The sequence below is a fragment of the Protomyctophum parallelum genome (assembly GCF_964188405.1).
Source record: "Protomyctophum parallelum genome assembly, chromosome: 21".
Lineage (NCBI taxonomy): Eukaryota > Metazoa > Chordata > Actinopteri > Myctophiformes > Myctophidae > Protomyctophum > Protomyctophum parallelum.
In genome coordinates, this window is record NC_139713.1 from 30,606,670 (window position 1) to 30,631,960 (window position 25,291).

The following is a 25,291-nucleotide window of genomic DNA, read 5'->3' on the forward strand; positions in this document are numbered from 1 at the left end:
AATGGTTATTTCTTTGTCCAATTCTGCCTGTGAAAATGTGGTTTAATGTATAGGCTTCACTTGCGTGAAGATTGACTTATTTAGGCTAAAAAGTTGCACCAAACTTTCCAATTTTAAAAGTGTGCTATATATGATGGTCAAACCGGTCCAATTTGACCTTGGATTAAACTACATATTTTCTTGGAAAGGGCCTCGACTTTATTTATTTATAATTGTTTTTGTTTGTGTGTGTGTGTGTGTGTGTGCCTTAGGCCTACTGTGCGGACTTTCTGGTTGGTGGTTTGGCGATTACTTCCTCTTGTTCAGTATATTTTATATTGATAACGTATATATGCAAGCTTATGCTATTTTTTTTTAGATTGTGCTGATTGTAGCCTGCTGATTAATAGGCTATTCATTCACTTGCGAATGGATATTGAAACGACCAGCATCTTTTTTTAATTCTAACTAACTGGGTTGCTTTCTGATATATAATAATAATTATTATTATTATTATTATTATCATCATCATTATTATTATTGGACTTTAAAACATGAAGTTCTATAATCTCTCAATTTCAGTCTATTTTCAGATAAACAGGTGGCCAATTTGATTGGTTCACTGTAATTTGAAGCGATAGTCCTACACGCGGGAATGCATTAATTAAGTTGAGTCTACGTAAGGCCTACATTATGCGTCTACGAGCAGGTGTCATCCACATTAGGACTCGTCATGTTCGCAAATGTTGTACAAATATTGCCTGTTGTTTGGTGTTTATCCCAGACCTATAAATATATTTAAGTCTAGTGTTGTAGTGTCTTTGAGACGTTGAATTGTGAATTCAAAGTGCACATTCCACAACTTATGTGAAAATGACTGGACTGAATGTAAAATAGCCTATACCAATTATATAGTGATTACAATTTCGGAATGTTATAGCCCTGCACGACTATTACAAAACGGATTAAATATAGCCTATCACGATGCAGAGATTGATAGCCTATCGGCTTTGGGTAGACTATCACCTCATTAAATTTCGTTGAACCTAATGTGTCTAAATGTGTGTCATAATTACTTAGTTTCCTTAACACCTTGCCGCTGCTATACACTTTGAATACTGTAAAGCTTTACATTTAGGGTTAAGTTAAATGATACGAGCCACTGACTGGCATGCTGGCTGCGTTCTATATTCGTCTAATTTGACGTGTGCATGCCGAGCTCCTGGCTTAATTTCCACACCAGGCTATTATAAACTGCAGCACACCTATTTTGTTACTTGTTTATTTTTTACAGTACCCATTTTTTGGTTTTTACACTGAGCAATTGTATACCATGTTTTGTCGGGCGAATATCCTATCATTTATTATTATCATTATCATTATTATCATCATCATCATTATTATTCCTTAAAAAACTGGTGTGAATATATAGGCTTATTATTTTAACCCTAGTGTCTGCTCTCTTTGCCTATAGCGGACTGCACTTTGTTTGACTGCAAATCCCCCATGTTCTTCTCACTTGATACATATTTTAATCATAAAGGTTTACATGTAGGCTAAATAATTGGAAAGTGACACGAAATGCACAAGTTGTGTACCGGTATGTTTAAGCCTGGTTTATTTTCCTCGTGAAATTCTGTAATTTAGTGGCAAAATGTTATGCAGGTGAGAATTCTTGAAGACGAGCACAAAATAACAAACAATACTTTGATGGATTTCTCTGATTCATGATGTGTGCGTGTGTGTGCGTGCGTGTGTGTACATGTGTTTGTTTCTACGCGTGCGTGCATGCGTATAGGACTCTATACTCCTGCCAGGTGAAAGCCTTGTCTTTCATTCCGTCCCCGCGCATACACTTATTTTGAAATAAAATTAATTTCATGTATATTTAATAGTGTATCACAATATAGGTGACCAAACATTTACAGTAGCATGTGACGTATATAGAGCTAACCACCTCCATGTGGTAGGCTATACAGTATGCAGTTGTGCGCCATGCAGACTGCAGAGTCATGATGGTTGATGCGTTGATACATGAGAAATGTAAATATTGACAGCTTGCCACTTAACAGGTGCACGGTACAGTGAGCAGCACTGCAGCCGCTGGGGCCACTCTGCAAATGAAGCGGCCCTGCCCTGGAGGTATTATGAATTTAGTGGAAATAATATTGCGCGCAAATGTCTGACTCAGAATGCATTGCTGATGTATAGGCTATACCCCGCATGCATGATGGCAAACGAAAAGCGGCTATACCAAGTTGTCTATATAGTGTTCATTGTTTTAGAAGGGTTGTGGCAAAAAGCCACCCATCCTTAAACTAAACATTTACCATGCCGTTTTAAAGGCTATAGCCAACTTGCCAAGTGATGGTGTTTTGAAAACATGTCTAGAGAAACACCCATGGTGTGAGGTCGGTGTCTAATCATCACGCAAAGCTTAAGGGTATATATAGGAGTCGGACTAAACACGTTTCTCTATTTCGCAATATTTCATGTCTGGTTAAGAAATCGCAAGTTAATGCTATATTGTTGTGGATATGTGATGATATTTGTTTTGAGTATCTTGTTGTGAACTTGCAGCGTTTCTTATATATATATATAGCCTTAGCATGACCCCGTTAATTCCACATTCATATATGCATAAATGTATCCACTATTGTGATAATTTGACATTCACAGTAGGACATTGTACATATTTATATGATTTCTGTTCATATTTAGGAAGATGCACCTCCAACCACTTCAGTTGTAGGCTATATATACATATTGGTTAAAATAACGTTCTAATCATATAGGCAATATAGCTAATACGTTCTGGATTTACGCTTTTGATTTATTTATTTACGGAATTTTACATCAAACCATATAGCAATTGTGGATGTAGCCTATAGCCTATACAGGCCGCCGCCTAAGTCCCCATTCAGGTCAAACAGAGGTTGAAGTTCCCACAAGATGAGATTAATTCACACATCACAAACAGGCACGGGTTTGGGTTTTTAAAAGTTGATTGTCGCCCATAATAAAGAATACCGTAATGGACCTGGTGCATCATATTTAATGTGGTAGCCTAAAACCCCTTCGTCCTGCATGGCTGCAAAGTGCAAAAAGGCTGCAGTGTTTTGAGGGAGAGTTCAGTGAAGGGAGCTATTTCTGGAAGGATTCGTTGGGCAGACCAACGCCGTTCAGACACTGGCTGCCCTCAAACTATATGTTCCTATAGCCGACACTCCTCGAGTCGTCACAGAGAGAGAGACAGAGTAGACTCAGAGCTTCCGCCTCGGACCACGCAGTCCACGCACTGCTGGTCATTGATGCGCGGTGGGGGCGACCCGGGTGAGAGAGAGAGAGAGAGAGAGAGAGAGAGAGAGAGAGAGAGAGAGAGAGAGAGAGAGAGAGAGAGCAGAAGAGGAGGGAGGAGGGGGTGACGGACCTGCTCCCCGGAGTCCATCTATACTGTGTTACATGCTATCAGGGTACGCTACGCTACGTGCGCGGCTGTAAAATGCTCAATAAGGCAACAACGCATAGATCTTAGCTGTCACTCTACGATTCTGTTGTTGGATTCTTCAACCTTCTTTTGGTTGAGTATAGGCTATAGTCTATTTACTTCGTTCGCCGGGCTGTATAGGCTATAGCTATATCTGGACTTGCTCTGCATGAAGAAGTGCATGGGCATATCGATGGAGATACTAGCTTTTTCTGGCACAACGTCTGGATTATACGCTGATTTGGGACAGTTTTGAAAAGGGAAGGACAATTTATCTCCCTGCTGCTATTATCCCGTTTCCTTCGATCGTGATTTAGTCTATTTTGGGAAGGTAAGCGCAGTTCTATTATAGTTCGTCTCACGTGTCGTCTCCTTGGACCGAAGCTTACTGCTCATTGTTATAGTTGTTACTGTATAGCCTATATGTCAGTTTAGACTTCATACGCTACGGACGAATCTCTTCATTCGTATATAGTCTATATGCATGCATGGAGATTTGATTTGATTTGGGCTATTTATTTATTTACTATAGCCGAATGTCCTCGCCGCTAGCTTTAGCTGCATGCAACTGGATGCCGTGATATTAAAATCAACCACATTTTGGGGAAATGATTATAGGGCTAGGTCACGGTGATTGGGTGATACCAAGTGACTTAAATAATAATAATACTAAATAACTACTTAGACTATTCCTTTAATTATGTATTAGCATAAGGCCTATTAATTTGAGTTTAAATGGCCCAATTGTATTCGGTTTATTCTGACCTGGCGAAAATGCCGGGTATACGCCAAAATACTAATATTTAGCAAATAATATTGAGGCACATCGTGTGTGTGTGTGTGTGTGTGTGTGTGTGTGTGTGTGTGTGTGTGTGTGTGTCGGTCGGAGCCTAAAGCTGTTAGTTTAGTCCTCTCAGTCGCCTCACATCTAGACCTTGAAATCCCCTCTTTGTTTGGACCTGACAGTTCGGGGGATTCGTCGTCTTTGGGACTCCATATCATGGCGGACCAAGAGGAGACTTTCGGCCTCCAAAATTCGCCTGGCCAATCGGACTCGAAGGAAGTGCACAGTGAGAGTAAATCAGAGAAACAGAATGGAAGCTCGGGAAAATCTCCATCCTCACAACAAACGTATATTCAACAGGTTAGAAATCACCTATAAGTCAGATGCGGTCTCAGTCAGCCCCGGGGCGCACTGACTGAGCATGTATTCTTTATTACATTTGGCCTCATGAACTCATGCTTCAGTTCAACTATTAATAACCTATATGCATACCAAAGATGAATATTTGAATGAAATTGTGATTCTGCCCATTAGGCTTATATGTCTTTAAGGCACCAGTAGGCCTATACTGTATAGGCCTACTAACTGCATGCGCAAACCTGGCTAGGCCTTCTTCAGGTTTTCGTCACCAATGTATGTTATTGCGTGCATGGTAATATTTATATTTTCGTTGCAATAACACATAGGCATATGCTTAAATGCCATGAACCCAATTTGTGCCCACGAGGCTTCCTGGAGCAGTAGGCAACATTTTAATCACTAATTTAAATGGTTAGCCCTTAGCCTGTTTCATATACCATGCATTCATACCTCACGCCCCTTTAACTGGAAATATACGTCTTTTCACTATTTTGACCAGCCTATATACTCTGCATGCATTGATTTAGATGTTTTACTGTTTAGGGGAAATGAATGTATACAATATCGCTGTATAGGCAATTAGATGTGTTATTTTGAAGGGAATGGAAGGAATAAAAGTCTACCTGCACGAGAGGGAACTATGGACCAAGTTTGATGAAGTAGGAACCGAGATGATCATTACCAAAGCGGGAAGGTAAGGGGAAAAAGTCGCCTAAAGGTGCAAAATTAATTAATGCCGTGGCAGTATATGCTATACAAACGTTTTGGGTTGGTTGTTCTAAATATAATCTGCTTGACAGTGTCGTCGGTTTGTTGCAATATAGGCTATTCTGCTTCATAAATGACCATTTTGTTCATATTATGTCAAATATTAGGCCTGCTACCGCCCTACGAAAAGTAAAAGTACAAATTAAGAAAAGCTGTGTGTCAGTGTGCGTGTGTGTGTGTGTGTGTGTGTGTGTGTGTGCGCGCGCGCGCGCGCATGTGTGTGCCTGTCTGCTTTTAGCCATGCATCTAAGTAGAGTTCAGACTCAGACGACATGAAAAAATATTAGGTTCAAGGACAGCGCGTGCGCAGCATGTTTGTTGTGCATTACCCCACTGTCATTTTCATGTGTCCTCAGGGTGAATCTAGTCAAAATAGTGTTGTCAGATGAGTGTGAACAGGAATATGCATGGTAATCGGTGGTCTCTGCGCGTGTCACGATTGTCTTGTGGTCCTGAGTTATTTATTATTCATCGCAACAACGTTTCAATATCCGTCCTGCATGCGTGCGTGCACGCAGTGCACTGAAGGCTGAGTCGTAATGTCTCGCTCGCAGCTGCACAAAGCTCTCATTATATAGTCTCCTCAGTCATATACCCCCCTTTTTCCTTTTCGTTCTTTTTCCCCCCCTTTTTTTGCACGAGTCCATGGATATTCCTAATTTTAGCCTACTATCGTATACCCGTATTATACCTCTATAACTTATGTGCTATTGCCATATAGTATAACTGTATGTCTATATAGCCACATGACTGAGTTGTCCTAAAATGTATATGTTTTTTTATTATTATGCCTATACATTTTATAAGAGAGACATAACTCTTATATACAAGCACTTATACCACATCAAAGATAAAAACAAAGAGCGTGCGAGAATCATGCAATGTGTGCGAGGAACAAAAACAGACATCCTGCAAATCTACAGGCTGCAAATCTGCACGTATAGCGTTAAGAGGCATTGCAATACTTTTTTGACTGCCCTCGTGCTGCGTGCACGTGCATTTTAACGGTGTCTGTGTCTGTCTCAGTATGTTGTGTTGTTTTATATTTTTTTTAAATAATATTATGCTATTGCTTGCTATTTGTCCTCCAAAACAACAAAACAAAGAAAAAAGACACATTATTACACAATAGTTTTGTGTAAATATAGGCAAACCATGAAGACGCATTTACTTAAATTTACTTACTTACTTAAAGTCGCTGTGATAAGGACATAATTATTCTTTCATGCTTCGTATAAAACAATATAATTAGATTTGTGATAACACGGCGATATTCCTTCGTGGCTTGTCGTATTTCGATCTTATTCTTTTCCCATTGTTCCATGAAATGAATGCTATATAAGACTGACTTCTTCTTTGCAGGCGAATGTTTCCCAGCTTCAAAGTGAAGGTCACTGGACTCAACCCCAAAACGAAATACATCCTCCTGATGGATGTTGTGCCTGCTGATGACCATCGCTACAAATTTGCCGATAATAAATGGTATATAATGACAACGTGATATTTCTGGCTAATAGTGAATTGCTAACTTTCACATATTGTGGTCCACAAAGGGAATTAACAATCACATATGACCTATGTGTGTTGGCTATAAAGCCCTGCCCATGCAGGTATAATCCCTTGATACGCTTATATATAGCTGTAATGTAATGTGTTTTTTGGGTGCGCAAACATGGCCAATCTCTGCATGGGTTTTCTCTAATAGCGAGCTATATTGATTCGGTTTATAGGCAGTGTGTAGTGTGCTGACAGGTTTTGGTAGGCTAATCAACATATACAATTTACAAGAATTATGAACTGTTTCCAAATTGATGCCACAACTTTAGTCCGCAATGACGCAATGTCATGCAGGACTCCGCGGATGCATGTTCGTGATTTAGAGAAGCTGCTCAAGCGCTCATTCACGTCAATTAAATACAAGCACCCTGCGCACGCCTATTTGTTTAGTGTCATGTCTATCTTCCTAACCGTGGTCAAGGATGCCTTGTTTGGGTCAGTGCTTTTCAAAGACTGCATATACTTATATGACCCGCCAAATGCATGTTCTGGAACTAATTCTTCCCTTGATCAACGAGTGCTGAAAAACAATCTTCCAGCGAGGTCCAAATTACCACCATGCTACGTGCACGGTGGTGACCCGCAGCAATCCAAAACCCAGCATATAGTCGGCCATGTCATTTGGTGATTCATGAATCTTGTTTTCCATCTACGGAAATGTTTCGTTCGAGGAAAATCCTATACCTGATTACCTGCCTACATTTTTAAATATAATTGGTGAATGGTGACAGTGCGTAATTGCTCTCTGTGTTGTGTAAACTTGCTGTGTTGGTCCAATTAAAATATTTTTCACCGCTAAACGCACTAATACAATTATTATGTAGCCCATGCATGGCTGGTCATATCTATCCTTTTGTCTTGATTAGATTCTATTAATGAGGCTACATCGTTTTTAACCTTTAAGGTGGGAGCGATTAGAAATAGGCAGGCTATACTTAGGCTGCATTCAGGCGCCATCTCTAAATTAAGTCCGAGTGATTCATAATGAATTAAATGGTGATTCAACAACAAACGGGTATGTCTCACCAAGAAATAATATAAGCTAACATGTGCACCGAGTTAAAAAGCATAGCAGAGCCATCAAAACATCACCATGCGTGCGGGCTATTCAGTTGCACATTAGGACAACATCCAAGGTGTTGAAGTCTGACTGACTGTATGCCGGTATGATGCAGGTCTGTGACGGGGAAAGCCGAGCCCGCCATGCCCGGGAGGCTGTACGTGCACCCGGACTCTCCTGCCACGGGCGCGCATTGGATGAGGCAGCTCGTGTCCTTCCAGAAGCTGAAATTGACCAACAACCACCTCGACCCGTTCGGACACGTAGGTTGCTTTGCTTTATCTGTTTGCTTTGCTGTGTTATTTATATCCCGGATAGGATAGTGGATATAGGCCTATTGTACAGCAGGGGTATTTTCTATAGTGAGATTGGAAACTCATGCAGCAAAGTGCATGCTATATAAAGGCCTATATGTTTTCTATTCTACCAAACATCTGCATTCATATAGGCTAGTGCGGCCATGACAGACATGAGTCTTCTAAATAAATAAAACGTTTACTGTAGAGAGGGAGAGTTGGCAGGCGTTGTCCCTCACATGTTGGATCGAAAATGGCCTTTCTGACAGACAGCTGAAAGAAGAAAAATACCCTCCAAATGGAATAGGCCTGGTCGTTCCACTATAAAACCTCAGTTTCTCTTCCTTTTTTGTCCCAAAGAGTAGCCTATATATTTAATATTCTTGGTAGATTCGAAGAAATGACAGTGGCTTTTAAAGTTTGTTTGGACATATATAGAAGTTGACTTTTGAAGATTGTTATTTTCAAGAAAATATACAAACCTTTTGTTTGCATAAATTATAGAGCTATGCAACTGTTCCTATAGAGGTCAAGCAAAGTTCACATCAAATCAAATATGAAAATATCCTGATGTTTGGTATAGCAGTGGAATGGCATAAAGGTCAACCTTGTTTATTTTTATTTTATTTTTTCCCCTCATCTTTGCATGGGTACATTTCAACACAATACTGGACCTGCAAAGGTCATATGTGAAGCTTGAGACATAACTAAAAGTGACACATTTGGCATATTTTGACTGAATAATAAAGGGCATTTGATAACAACCTTTCTTGGTGAGCCTCGGGCACCAATTCCACTTATCAAGAAGTTCTGCCCAATTGAGTTTTTGTTTATCTTCCCGTTCCTGTGCTGAGGTCTTTTCGAAATACTTTTTATGGGATATATTTGGGACCTTTTCAAAGTAATCTTGTCTATAAAAGTGAACGGGAAATTCCACTAACGTATTATTTTCGGCTCTATGTCTCTGGCAAACATGTTACACTTAAATGTGGTTTAGCTTCAATCTGAGATTTGATCATAAAAGGTTTTGAATGTCCTTTCAAAATGTTGTTGTAGTGCAGCTTGTCCTGCTGAGAAGCCTGCTATATCAGGTCCATATAGCCCTATAGATTATTGATATAATATACAATAATACCAAATTACAGTACCAGTCCCCTGTCATTTCTATAATGCTCAAAACATTTCACATAAAGTCTAGTTGTACAACTGGAGATTTTTATTTAATTTCATGTAATGTCAGCAGTATCATTTATTTCAATATAAGAAGGGATTTAATGTGTTTACAATGTATAATGCATGGTTGTCATTAACGTAGATTCATATTTAATTCGGGCAATGGACAGTTTTGTCTATCCTCCACTTATCCACAATGAACATGCAATTCTGAACGAGGTACAGCAGTATTGATAGACATTTGACTAAATTCCCTGCATGATAACCAAAATAACCAAATAAATACTGTCATTCTGACTCAACACTAAAACAAGATGGACATTTGGATATCTTCATCCATGCATGTGTGCGCGCGCACACACACACACACACACACACACACACACACACACACACACCACCTGCATCCCCACCTCCCCCATCCGACCCCATCCCCTTGGTGCACACCAGTGGAAAGATTGTATGGCATCCATTTCCCCTAACTTTTACTGCCCATTATTCCGAGTTCTTTGGCCCCAGGCGCATGCCTTACACAAAACAACGTAAACATTACTTAATACTTTGTTAATCCATTGAAGAAATGTCCTGTTGGCAGGAGGTATTCATAAAAGGCAAGTTGATTGTCACTTTGTGGACAACTTGAGTTTGAGTAATTTAAGTTTAGGCCTACTCATTAGCACAAGAAAAACATAAATAACAGGGGGGGAAATAATACATAAGCAAAGACAGTGGAGGGGAAGTTAAGCTAAGGTAAGCTAAGGTAATGTAAGGTAAAGCTTTATTATCCAAAGGGGCAATTTGGTTTACAACAGCTTCTTCTTTATTGGAAGAACCTTCCATCAATTAAGATGACGCAATCGCAATTACATCTTTTTGTAGAATGCTACATCAATTAACTAGATGAACAGAAATGCTATCCTAGTCATGCAAGGAAATTAAAGAAAACCATACACAACTGAATATTTTATTCAAAGTGAAATTGGATAGAATAAAAACAAAAAATGTGTAGCAGTAATATAAACATGTTTAACTTTTTACAAATATGTGCCTCCTGGTGGCGCTATAATAATAGGGCAATGGCATTGTTCTTCAACATAGCGGAAATGTGAGTGTACATTTTGATAGCAATTGGACCCTGTTCATGATTTGAGGCAATTTGTTCAAAATAGGCCACACCTGCAAACTTTAGATGTGTCAATCTTAGCCAACACAATAGTATATAAAATAAATCACACAGATGTCTTGATCACATGACAATAAAGATGTGTACCGATTTGCGTGATATTTAAATAAAATCTGAAGGAATAATATAAAAAGAAATGTGTTTCACATAAGTCGGCCTCCTGGTGGCGCTATAAAAGTCAGATTTGAAAAATGCAGGCCAGATGTTTTTCCTTGGCCTCTAGGGTGTGCATACAAACTTTTACACAGATCGGTGCAGTCAGAGGTTAAGACGTGACTGGGTTTGATTTGAGGCATTATGTTCAAAATGGACCAAATCCTGCAAACTTTGGAAGGCAATGTCAGCCAATCGCGATGGAATATGGACAATTGGACAGATCCGTGTTCATCACATGACTATAGAGATAGTGTGTAAAAAAATAATGTAAAAAAAAAAGTGCTTAGCAAAAATCAGCCTCATGGTGGCGCTCTAACAGGCTGTTCTGGAAAATTAGGGGCAGAGGTTCATTGTTGGCATCCAGGGAGTGTGTGTGCACAGTTTGGCATTGACCGGTCACCGGGCCAATGGTCCTGGGGATTAGCTGTACGCAGACGGACAGACAGACACAGACGGACGGACAGACAGAGTGCACATACACAACATACTCTCCCCTGCATGGCTTCGGCCTGGTGGAGACTAATGTTTGTGCTGTGTTATCAATGGATATGTCAGTGACTTGCTTCAAAAGCATGTCATGATTGTGCATGGTCATCATTAAAACATTTATAATCACTTTGAAAGCAAGCATGAAACATGAAGAACGTTTAAAGTGCTTTCATTGTTGTGCACAGGTAGTACAACTTAGTTTTGTTTGGCGTTCAGACAATGTAGCAGCTATAATAGTGAAGAAAAAAAGGAGAGAGCGGGAGAGAGAGAGATATTGATAACATTTATGTAGACAATTCATAAATAAATCCACAGAGTTTTTAAAAAAGGTTCAGAAAGTATAGCTTTCCACAATGAACAATATTATGATTGTGAAATACCATACCAAATACCATACCAAGATTCCTTTGCTTTGTTTATATGTCAGGTCACGGTGGCTTCCACTTTTATTAGGGAAGGTACACTTGGAAGGTACAGACACTACGGCCAGATGCTGCTTATCGACATGATTCAGGGAAATAAGGGAACCTTATGCCAGTGCCACTGAGGTGTTATGATGTGGCGTACATTGCACAATCTAGTGGTTGAAGGTTGTTTATAGCACTGTTTAATTAAATTAATTGTTTTGGTTCTTTTGTTGTTTGGATCAGCTGATTCGATCTGAATGTATCCAAGACTGTTTATGGACAATCACAGTGACAAAAGATCATGTTATGATATGTGCACAAACACATATCACAATCTACTATCTATCCTTGGTGACATGGCTCCCATGCTGATTGTTCTTTTGCCAAAACCCAGCTGGTATAATGAAATCTGCTGCTTAGTCGAAATGTGAGCACTGTTGTACATTTTGAGGCCAAAATGCCGTTTTGATTGGTTGCAGTGCGGTTCCTGGCTTGCCCTCTTTCGTGCTGGGAGAGAGAGAGAACGCCATGGGATTCATAAATGAAATACTGGTGGCTGGCCAGAAATATATTCCATCAGCTTGTTGTGCCAGCTGGTTGAGATAACTTTGATACAATTTATAATTACTTGCACTCACACATGCATGTGACTGAACAACATTGGAGATATGTTGGTTAAGTTAAGACAAACCTGAAGATTTATTTTAAAACTGTCTGTAATACCAAATTTATGAAGACATTTCATTTTTTAACTAATAATAAAAAATAATGTTTAATACATATTCTGCAGTGGTTGGAGGTGGTCTCCATATAATCTTATTGAGAAATGTAGACCCTGGTGTCACGTAGGACACCAGCTGGTATTGTCTGAAGTTCATATAAGCACAATATCTCCACTGACTAGGGATTCTCTCTTGTAGAAGTTTGGTCTCCCACGCGGAAGACCAGGGTTCAAATCCTAAAGTATACACAGTAAGGAGTGCAGCCTCTCTACTACTCACAGAACAATAAGATCTGTGCCTTACTTATTACAGTTGGCCTTTTCCCTCCATGTGCCTCTTAACAACACAAACAGGCCTACTTGTTTTGGTTTCACGTTTCATACCAAGCTGTAGCTTTCGCTTTGATCTTTCACTCACACAACTCACAAAATATTTCTCAGTGTTATTCATCTCTCCCCTCAATTTGCTCTGCTCCTGCACTCGTCTCCTTGCCTTCCCACACATGTTTTGGGCCGGCGGGTGGAGTGTGAGGATTCAGTGTTTATATTTGACTGGCAGTGTGAGATGAGCAATAGATGATGGTGTACAAAGCCTGTTAATCCCGAGGCTCGGGGAAACCCTCTGATGTGGGGGGACTTGAAAGCAAAGGGCAGCGGCTCGAGACCCAGGGTGATCCTTCACTATCATTAAATACTATCATCCAGAGGCAGGGGGAACAGAGATACTGGGACCCGGTCAGGGCAGTGGCTGAGTCAGGGAGACGAGGCGTGTGCTAGGGCCCCAGTGGGTGGTCCACAAAAACCCAGCAGCGACTGCTCACCCCTTTATCCTTCCCATCCTATAACAGGCATATTGAACGCTGGGAACGCACAGTCTGGACCATGCTATTGTCCAAAGTCTGCACATAGCCTATACTGTAGATTCTTGCATTTCCGGGCAAATTCTAATATGTCTCAGTGTCAGACATTTGAGCATATGGTATTTTACTTATCCTCTACAGTGCTATTATGGAACAATGTTTGCATTAAAGGGTTGTTGTTGTGGTTTGTCTGGATGTTGGTAATATTTCTACAGACCTCAATGAAGCCTTTACTGAATATATGCGTGTGTTTGACATACTATTCAATGCACTTCATTTCTTAATGGTTCCTTGCACAAATAAATAAATGTCAGGTATATGAATCTGAATGAAAACAAAAGGGAAGTCCTGTACAAATCACAATATGTGGTGGTTATTGAGATATCTGTCACACAGTGTGCGTGTGTGTGTGTGTGTGTGTGTGTGTGTGTGTGTGTGTGTGTGTGTGTGTGTGTGTGTGTGTGTGTGTGTGTGTGTGTGTTTTTGTACTTGTTTTGTAACCCAAATCCCTAATTTGTGCACCTTACATTGTTTAAGTGACACTGGTTATAAAGATGTACACAGGTTTTGATAAGCTATAGGCTATCCCAATGTTCTTTGAGCTACAAAACATGGGCTAAAAACATCAATAGACACTTTTCCAGGCCATCACATTTGTGATGACGGCTATGGACGTTTTTGCCCAAGGACTGTTTTTCGTGCAAAACAAATGCTTGCAATGGATTCTGAATCAGAAAAAAAAAAAAAAAGTTTGACCCCCCTAATACTAGCAGAATTACATTTTGTACATTTAGCCTGCAAACAGATTATTAATGGTACCCCAACGTTTAGCTGTCACAGATTCCGCTATAGGGAAACTGAATGTCAATCTTTGTGTGATGTGTTACTAGTAGACACCTTTACACAATGGTGAAGAAATATATTGTTCTTATTCTCAGATTGGACATTTTTCTGATAATATTCCCTGACTATATATCCAGTGCTTCCAATCTAGTAGCCTACATAATCTCCAGGCCCGGATTTACCATTGGGCTATATGCAGCCCACTCTTTTTAATGATGAAAGTATTGCAATGCAAATCAAGTGAGATTTGTGTTTAGTTAGTTGTATTATGGTTAAAACTTTGAGAGCTTCTGCTCTGCTGGCTTCACTGCAAGACAGTGCATGCTGTTTGTGGGTAGCTGTGGAAAGCCTGATCCAGTCTATAAAACCCGCCATGCACAGCGACTTGTCTCTGTCTGTCTGTCTGTTTTTTGGGGGGCTGGGTACCCCAAAATCCGGCACTGATAATCTCTCAAAATAGATTATGCATGATATACTGTATGCAGTGCATGGCTGTTCAAAATGTCTGCTGTGGCCTCTCTCCTCACATGCACTGTGAAATTGTCTGGAAGTTCAATTGGAAATTCTAAATCCCCAGAGGTAAATCCCCCAGCGGTTGATTTAATCCTGAGAATAATTGTGGGTCATAGAAGCTAAAACAAGTTGTCCCCACAATACATGCAGGCTATACTGGGCTGGCGGCCATATATAGCAAGTCTTTCTCTGCATGTCTCCAACGGCATTTTAGCTGTATGAGTTCTGTTGTCCCCCCTGCAGCAGGGTCAGAGGCGGGTGTGTGTGCTGATGCTTCTTGCGGTGCCTGCACCGAAGAAACATAAATCCTGCTGTTTTCAGTGCGAGACCCCGTCGTATAACGAAGTATATATCTTAACCCATTCTGACCTGATATCAGATTCATACGAGGTTTCCGCCGGACACACACTGGTCTGATGAACCCATTCTGACCTGAGATCAGATTCTAAAAATGTCAGTCGCTCTTCGATTTTTCAAAAATAGCAGACCTACAAGCTCGTATCGCGCCACTCGGTGGCGCGATATGAGCTTGTAGATCTGCTATTTTTAAATAGCTAAAGCATAACATGATGCTGACACCAAATGGGTGCCCGGTCAGAATGGGTTAAGAAGGGAGGAGGAGAGGGTAAATATTAGCGGAAGGGAAAATAACATTTTTGTTATCTGTATCCTGCAGTGTAAGTGGGTTTAATTATATTAAAAACCATTACATTGCTCAGGGCTGATGAGCACGATTCCCTGGTCCGTCAGAACAATTAGACTTAAGGCCCACGGATGAGAGGCCCTCATAAGAGGAGAGCAAAGCTCAAGTTCAACTAGGTGGACCTCACCGCGTCTTAATGTCGCCAGACTGGCCACTGGCTGCAGTTCTCACTTTTGTAACACAAAGTAGGTTATAGCCTGATGTTGAGAGGAGGATGGTGATGGGGAAGTCAGACGAGATGAGCATGGGCCTATAGACTCAGAGACTGTCCAAATGGACCCAAGGGACAAATCCATTTGGTGCCATTTTAGTTATAAATTAACACTTTACAATTGCATGCTGCATGCATGTGATGTAGGCTAAATGTAGGCCTATTTTAATATACAATATACAAATTAGGCATGGTCAATTGTGTTGCATAAAAATATTTAAGTGCATTAATAATTTTGAATCATGGCAATATAAAATATAGGACTATTAAAGATGGTCCATTATAAGTCATTCTAACGCTGTGGACCAGAGCCTGAGTTCCAATCAATGTCAATATATATCTTTTAAATGAACGGTTACAATATTTTTTCTATAGGCCTATATACCATGGTATCACGTTTGAATTCAGTGTTGAGGCATATTGAGCTCAATAAATATTAAAATTTGGTCAAAGTCATCAAGGGAAAGCCGACTTGATGCGTGAAGCTTTCCGAGAGCTTATCTCTTATCTGACCAATAGGGTACAGCTGAGGTGACAACTAAAGAGAAAAAGCAAAGCACTGCACACATGTTTGTTGACGCGTGTATCATGTAGCATAGGCTACTCATTACGCATTGACCATGGAACATGCGCGATAATTGACGCATGCATAATATTAGCCTATGGGTATGGGCCCACGAATCGATCAAGTATTATGGGTTATGACACTCGATAATTAAAAAGGGTTTAAGATGTTTACCATCTGTATACAAGCATCAGCATGTCTACCAGATGTAACGGGTGTAATGGCTTTACTCTGTCAACACACGCGACCGATAGCCTTCATTCACATGCAACACAGCCTGCAGACTAAGGCCCAATCCCAAATGCCTCCCTCCAGCCCTGAGCCCTGGACCCTCATTGACTTTAATGACGTCAGCTGTAAGTGCTTGAGGGTGAGAGGCTGCAAGGGCTCCAAATTGTTGTGAAAGAAATGGGACAGCACTTTGAAGATGAGTCCGCCATTCATGACACTTTGCATCACTTTATACAAACTGTCCTCATTCACAGCCAGTGCCTACCTACATGCTTGGCCTATTTATACATGTCTATCATGTGTATTTTAGTATTTAAGATGATCATTTTATTATTAGTTTAATAAATACACTTTCCTGTGTGATATGAGTTTTAATATTCATATATAATAATATGCATTATACATTTTCAAATTTTAATTTCCATATTATTTTACTTTGCTCATTAGTCATTTCTCATCATGTTTCCCTTAACATTATTATTGTTATTAAATATATAGCCTATATCCTTCCATTCCGTCTCCTTTTGTGTTTGTTGACATTCTAATCGTGATACATAACTAATTTGCATACCTAAATGATTGACGTTCGGAGGATCCCCCTCATTCCACTGGTAACGCTATGAACTGTGGGTAATTTATTTGCCAAAGTCAGCCTAAAGTCAGCATCGACGCTGACTTTGGCAAAGGGCACATAAAGGGGCGGGGCTGAGCCCTCACTGACTTACCGATTTCAAATGGGACATCCCTCAAGCCCTCTCAGACTTCACATGAACGCGCAGCTAAGTCAGTGAGGGCTCATTGAGTCAGCAAGGGAGTGGATTGGGATTGGGCCTAAAAGATGCAGGCTCATGCGATCAAAAATACTAGTCAAAACGAAAAGATAATTGCATGTGAACTCACATGCTAAATTCGGAAATGATTTAGGACCAAATTCAAGGAGCTCAGATTTGCGAAGCACGCCTGAAAAGTTTAGTCCGTAATTATAGGCTACACTATTTCAGATTTCGTCTGATTTAAGTGCTCTTTTGTCTTTTAGCATAAATGATTATACCGAACAACGTCTCTCTGATAGAATAACCTGTTTTCTAACATTACAGATTATCCTGAACTCGATGCACAAATACCAACCGAGGATCCACATCGTCAAAGCGGATGAAAATAATGGCTTTGGGTCTAAAAACACCGCGTTCTGCACTCACGTCTTCCCCGAGACAGCCTTCATTGCGGTCACGTCCTATCAAAACCACAAGGTAAGTCTTGCGCGCGCGTGTGTGTGTGTGTGTGTGTGTGTGTGTTGCCTTGTAGTCAACCTGGCCTATATATGTGGCCTGCCGCCTGATAATTGCTGATATGACATGACAGTATCACTGCAGTCTCGTGTGATACGAGGTTTATGCAATGATGCTAAAAGGATAACAGAAAGGATAACAGAAAAACCCTGCAGGTCCATGAGGCCCCGAGGGCTTCATAGTCTATGGGGCTCCATGTAGCCTAAACTAGCGGCTATATGGGCGTATAGCCCTATATTAATATTGCCTATATACCCGCCCGAAGGCCTAGTCTGCCGGATACCAAAAGTCGGGCATGAAAAGACTGTTCCCATAGTTTCAATGACGTTCTTTTCAAAGTAGCGTTTTTTGTGTCATTATGGGGCAAATGCATTATTGTATACGTTGTAGTATTTATTAGGCTATAAATGTATATCTTATAGGATACTTTTGGTTTGGTTTTTTTCTTCCGAGAGCGGGTTATCAGTTATCACAGGGCCTTATGTGTCGCAACTTTCGCAAGGCATGCACGAAGTGGATAGAGTAACAGTATCTTATTCTTATACTATTAGTTTTATCCGTGCAAATTATTATTATAAGCCTATTATTAGCGTATATATTACTATTATTATAATTACTATTATAATAATTATTATTATTATTAGTATTATTATTATTACCCAGAACGTAATCTAACGCATTCAACAAGCTTATTTAAAAGGGCATCATTTTACGTTTGTATACACTGAAAAAAAAACGTGTTCAATTCAGTGGCAATCATGAAGTCGATTAGGCCTACTAAGTTGTGATCATGTAGTCTGCCGGCAAAATAAAGCATGCTCAATGGTCTTCCCTGATTAAATAAAGGTCAATGTTGCAGTATTTTGACTGTCCAAAAGACGTCTCTTTGGAGCACCGCACCTGTCACCATGCCATGGTATTTTGTTTGTTGAATCATAGCAGCTAAATTACACTGCAAGGGGAAACGTTTATAAATAAGCCTATATAGGCCTAACGTTTCATGAAATGGTAGAAGGTGAACATGATTAGCAATTAGGCTAGACAGCAATGCATTCTCCCCGACTCCCCGCGATGCAAAATTAAATATTTAGGCCGTGGGTCACATTTAAGACGTGAAGATTTTGCAACTTTTCTAAATGCCCGAATTCTAAAACTCTTTTGGGACAGACATATAGTCATTTCTAAGCGGTGTCTGTTTAACATCCGTTTTTAACTAGTCGGGGTAGGCCTATGTTTTAGTGTGAGGGCACAGGGAATATATGGAGGGGGCGAGGGCCCATATAATGTCTCCGCAGCCAATCCAAATTCTCAAAGTTTCTGGGAACAGGAAACAGCAAATGACCGACATTCTGAAGAAAACATTCATTATTTCAACAAGTTATTGGGGCCTGACTGAGAACGCAACTCTGCTCTAATTATTGGAGCTTGCCAGACCTCTAGAAAAACATTCAGTTTTGATTTCCTTGCTTTTCCGCAACTGTTGAATCATCAAACGCTCAAACATCTGCCAACCCGCTTATCGTGCAATATGTTAAGGAGGAGAGCCCTCAATGAGCAACATCTGTCAGATTCACCTGCTAGATTCTTTATAGTTAAGATAAATTAAATCGCTTGTTTAAAGTCTTCAAGAAAGTGTTTCGTCGCTAACACTCAAATCAATTGGGGAAAAACATTTATATGAAAGTTAGAATAACTATACATTTTAGTTAGAGATGAAATCTTAAAATAGGTTTGATGGCCATAAAAAATTGTCTAAATGTTACCAAATTGATGGGCACAAATGAGTAGGCTAAAATATTTTGGATAGGCTTCAATTAGACCTCATCTTCAAATATTAGAAATTAAAATATTGGTCGACTGAATTTTTTGTGCAGTGCATTGCAGTATAAATTCTATTAAAGCTTATTTTCGTCCTCAACTTATTTAGCAAAAAATATCACTCCAGGGCTTCTCATCCCACTTATACATCTAAACATTTTAGATATTCCTTCTTGGAAATGTTGCTAAAACAATTAGTCAAACGTTTATTTCACATTTTAAAACAAAACGTATAGACAGTGTTAACCAGAAGCTATAGAAAAGGTTTGGAGAAAATGTCAGCTTGTAGACTAACATGCCGTCTTGTCAGAAGGAGGGAAGCAGAGCAGAGTTGCCAACTAATTACCTGCCAGAAACCACTGCTCATAAGAGGGATATCCCTGGATTTGGTTTAACCTTGTGAGGCTTAAGCTATTTCAGGGTGGTTCCAAAACCCATGCTGCCTTGTGTCTTATATGCATGTAATATGAAAATACTTTTTAAATATTTGTATCAAAACACATTAGTGAGGGGGGGGGGACGAAAAAAAATAAGTGGTATATTAAGGCCATCCATTGAAACTTTTATTGAATTTCACTTATTTGTTCTGTGCAAGTTATGCAAATCAGCAATGATCTGTTTTAATCGAAGACATATAAACCAGCATAACAAAATATCACCACATCATGAAATTAAAAAATCTTTGGCCATTGCAGATAACGCAGCTGAAGATTGAGAACAACCCTTTTGCCAAAGGCTTTCGTGGGAGTGATGACATGGAACTGCACCGGATGTCCAGAATGCAGAGGTATAGCTATAGCCTGCATGGAGCTCCTTCATGCATAATATACTTCTGTGTGTGAACCCTATAATACAAAGCTGCTATGTCCAAGTCATTGTTTATCCAAAGTGAACAGTAGCAGAGTGCACACAGCAGTGGATAAATATATACCACATTATAGATAGGGATTACTGACATCCAAGTCACAATGTCACCTCTAACAAACCCCCAAAGTAATCTCTCAATCACCAAAACGCAAGCCAGTTATGAGTGTTATTTTCAGTGTGGCTGTCGTCCCTGGTCACTGACCCACTCACTCCCCCATGTGATGTAAGTGTAGATCTTGAGCTGGAGCCAGTCTTCACATTGAAGAATATAATGGCTGATCTGGCAGGGCTTCTGAAACACAAATGCAACATCTCCCTTTCACGCAACATTCCATACAGTACAATATTTCCATCAGTTGTGTGTTTCCTTCCTCTCTCTCTCTCTCTCTCTCTCTGATTGGTGATATCGCTTGGTCCCTCATATTGCTCTCTCTCTTTCTCTCACACGCTCTCTCGCTCCATTATTTGCTCCAGATGAGGGACTGAGCACACATCCATACTGTGTGGAAAACACATTTTCAAAGGAGAAAATCTGTTTTTGAAACTCACCCACCCCCTTGAATATAGCCGACACAGGCATCATTTGCTTTCAAATGATGAATTCCTCAGTCAGAGAAAACTGGAAAATCTTTTCCACTCTGTGTGGCTGAGATAAAAAATATATATCTCTATTTATCCAAAAACAGAATAATCTCATCTTTATATTATACTTCTTTGGGTGAAGTTGTGGAATTGTGAATAAACAAAAAACATTGTACTGAAACAAGTACTGGAAGATTTTCATAAAATATCATGTTTCTTAGATATTTTTCAATACCCCCAAGTAGATATAGGATACTTGATCATCTTAGGCAGATGTTAAAGTAAAATTAAGTGAGTGTGTGCCACGAGATAATACTGTGTAGGAGTGAAATACATTTCACGTATAGAAATTCACAAATGAATTGAGCTTGGTAAGAGTCCAAACCACACTATCATTCTTAAATGCCATTGTCTAACACAAACCCTGCCAAGTACAGTAAGCTACGTACGTCTGCTCTTGGTTAGAATTCAGAAGGGAAAGCTTATTGCAAAACCAGGTCACCGTTTCAAAAGGAAAGATCCATGAAATCAAAGAAACAGAAGTAGCAAAAATGATTTTGTGGATATTTGTGGGTCCTATAGATTAATAGGAAGGAAATATACACTGGCAATTGCACTGGAAAGGGATTACCCCAGAACAATATCTCTCAGTGCATCCTAAGTAGGTGTGACGCAAATGGTGAATGTCATCATGAGAATATAAAAATGATTCTATATATTATTCTGTAGGGCATTGATAGATAATACACTTCTAGTCATATCTATATTCGTTTATACAAATAATTAATTTTGTATTACATTTTATAAACAGATTTTATCATGCAAAAGTTTGAGCGTTTTAACACAAGAACAGATAAAGGGTTTTCTTCTGTGTGGGTCTTATATATTATACAAGCTTTTGCTACAAACTGTACAATTGAAAGGCCTTTTAGCTTTTTCCACAAAGAGTACAAGTAAAGGTTTTAACCAGCATGATAAATGATAGCTCCCACTCCCAGTACTACTAGCAATGTAGTGGCGAGATTTTCATGATTGGCTGGCCTCTACGCCAATGGGAGACTAGCCCTATACGGCCAATTGGACACAAAGCCCCACGGCCAATGGGACACTAAGCCCGCTCTCCTTGCCCCCACCGACTAGAGACTGCAAACGCGACTACAGAAAGCCCCACTAAGATATATGCAAGAGAATGGAATGCAAGCTGATATATATAATGACTTGAGTCATTTCTTGTTTCCCTGTATAGGTCCTTGTGTGCTTTCTCACATCAGATATTGACAAGCCTTTACTACAAGACTGTTTAACTAAAATGTTTTTTACAAGGTCCATAAATACTACTAGCCTAAGACAAATAGTAGTGAAGTAACACAAAGCGATGTGGGCGGTGGGAATGTTAGACTTAATTTATAGTTAGTTGCATGGCAGTATCACGCAACATAACCATAAATCCTCCAAGTCATTGTTTATCCAAAGTGAACAGTAGCAGAGTGAACACAGCAGTGGATAAATATACACATTATAGATAGGGATTACTGACATCCAAGTCACAATGTCACCTAACAAACCCCCAAAGTAATCTCTCAATCACCAAAACGCAAGCCGCAGTTATGAGTGTTATTTTCAGTGTGGCTGTCGTCCCTGGTCACTGACCCACTCCCCCATGTGATGTAAGTGTAGTTCTTGAGCTGGAGCCAGTCTTCACATTGAAGAATATAATGGCTGATCTGGCAGGGCTTCTGAAACAGGGCTTAGTTGCACGGCAGTATCACACAACATTAACCATAAATCCTCCCCAAGTTAGTTGCCTGACATCAGCGCACAACAAACAATAAATCAAGCCTTATTACGGGTGAAAACGACCAAAAAAATGCATGTTACAAATACACTTGTTTTTTTTGGTTTTTTGTGTGTGCAGTACCAAAGAATACCCAGTGGTCCCTCGCAGCACAGTACGCCAGAGAGTTGGCACGAGCCAAAGTCCTTTCAGTGGAGAGGTCCAAGGCATGGCAACACCAAGCAGCCTGGCCCCTCCATACTCTCAATGTGAAAATGGAGTCACAAGCACCTCACAGGACCTGCTGCCGCAGTCAGGCTCCTACCCTCTGCCGCACGAGCATGGCCAAGACTACCACTGCATTAAGCGAAAAGGTAGAATATTATTTTTGAAGTTATGAGCTTATCAATAGAGACCTTCCAGTATATGTGAAAAGTCGAAGTTTTGATTCCTGCATGCAACTGCTTGTGTATAGAAGGAATTACTGCATGATTTGTGTAAAATTGCAATGGAGACGGGATGAAAACTTGGTTCACAATCACAAATCACTTGTCTTAACATTGAAAGATAGGTCAACAGATAATTTCACTGGAAATTCAATGAAAGTATATTACCTTTCTCAGTGGCGCCATCAGGACGTAAATAGTGGGGGGCAATATTATTATTATTCTATTGATTTGTTGTTTATTAGCCTGTCTGACACCTTGAGGCGAGAGGCAAGCATGCAGCCAGCCAATACACAACGGCGATTGCACAAAATTGTTGACCAGCATCGGGTCGTGAAAAATAGATACATAAATAGACGAGTCATTCCCCAATGGTGCGTGGACATCTAGACCCTTTCTGCTTGACCACACAACAAATACAGGGACACTTAGGGTGACCAGATGTCCCTCTTTGCGTGGGACAGTCCCTCGTTTCTATGACTTTTCAGGCGTCCCACATATTGAGACCCTGTCCCACATTGTGACTGACAGGCAATTGCATCAGTGTTCAAATGCCCTAATAGTTAGTCTCCTAATAGTTGGCCTTCTGTGGTAAAGCTCTCTCATTGTCTCTTCCTGCAAGATGTGTTTTTAAGCCTGGGCATAAAAATAAAAATAAAGCATGATTTTAAAACAATATGTGAGACACCAGAGGAGTTTATAAATGATAGCCAATAGGCCTATGGTCGAATATGACATCAAGGCATTTAATAGCAACTCAAGTAGTACGTTGCTAACCCGGTACTCCAGTATCGCTCGTGTGGGACACTTGTCCACACTTGTCCCACACGAGCGATACTTCTGTCCCTCAAATGAACAGTTTGGATCTGGTCACCCTAGGGACACTCTTAGAATTTATATACATAAAATGTTATATTAACTGCTTGCCTTAAACCCTTTATACTTGGCAAAAATGGAACTGGGTTGCAACTGTACTTGTATTGCTGTTTCAGAATCAGATTAGAAATCAAAACTTTATTGTCACATCAGTTTTACATGTTTTGAAAATAGAAAAAAAAGAAAGGGAAGAAGAGGTGGGTTGGGGGGGGGTCAAGGAGACCACGGCGGAAGAAAATGTAAGTTTTAAGCTTTTTCTACAATTCGTACAAAAAAGGGCTTCCCCAAAATCGTTTAAGTTTAAACCTGTTCCACAAATCGTACAAATAAAGGCTTCTCCACGTTAGATAAGTCAAACCTTTGCTACAAAACTGTGCAACTGAAGTTTTTTTTTACACATAAAACACATAGTAGCCTACCTCTGCTACCTTAGATAGTATAGAGTATATAAGGCGCTCCAACACGGGTACCACAGATATTACATAACCGAGTGGAGCATGCATTTCCAAATGCATCATTCCCGGGTCGGGTGATATAAAAAACCAAGCTATATCATGTCCCTTATCTGTTGTCCTACTTTAAACGATTTGGATGAGCAAATCGAGATTTTGTGAAGGTTTCTGTCAACATATACTAAAACTTGCTAAAATGAATTGTAATTTAACCCTAAATATTAAACAAACTCAAATTGTGTTTGCAGTAGAGGATGACTGTCACTCAGGTGAGCACAGCTACAAGAAAGCCTATCTGGAGAGCTCTTCCAGCGAGGACGACCATTATTACCGTCCAGTCAGCTATCCCCAGACTCTTGCCCTGGGCAGCGGGCCCTACCGCAGTGAGTCAAGCCAGCGCCAGGCCTGCATGTATGCCAGCGCGTCCCAGGGTGCGGAGCCCGTTCCTAGCCTGGAGGACATCAGCTGCAACACGTGGGCCAGCGTCTCGCCTTACGGTAGTTGCTCTGTCACCACCATGCAGCCAATGGAGCGGCTGCCCTACCAGCACTTCTCGGCCCACTTCACCTCAGGATCTCTGGTGTCCAGACTAGGTGGGGTGGGAGGGCACGCCTCTCCACAACTGGGCGACGCCCACCACGCTGCCATGTATCAGGGCTCCATGAGCCATCCGACTCTGGGCCGTCAGTGTAGCCCGGGGGCTGGGATCCAGTCACCCACGGCCGGGCTACAAGGAAACGAGTACCTTTATTCTCATGGCCTCCCACGCACACTGTCCCCACACCAGTACCATACTGTGCATAGTGTTAGCATCATGCCAGAATGGAACGAGAGTAGCTAA

The 25,291-nt window shown here is 40.4% G+C and overlaps 1 protein-coding gene across 2 annotated transcripts; it reads left to right on the top strand.

Moving 5' to 3' along the window:
• Positions 1-4,466: 4,466 nt before the first annotated feature.
• tbx5a (T-box transcription factor 5a) lies at positions 4,467-25,291 on the top strand (the record flags this gene model as incomplete). Of its 2 annotated transcripts, XM_083793485.1 has the most annotated exons (8): positions 4,467-4,610; positions 5,210-5,304; positions 6,741-6,860; positions 8,111-8,258; positions 17,444-17,596; positions 20,149-20,240; positions 22,818-23,050; positions 24,699-25,291. In XM_083793485.1, the coding sequence occupies 8 exons, from the start codon at positions 4,467-4,469 to the stop codon at positions 25,289-25,291; spliced, it is 1,578 nt and encodes a 525-aa protein (XP_083649611.1). The 2 variants fall into 2 exon arrangements, with proteins under 2 accessions (XP_083649611.1, XP_083649612.1); XM_083793486.1 differs by lacking the exon at positions 4,467-4,610 and having other exon boundaries at positions 5,213-5,304; positions 24,702-25,291.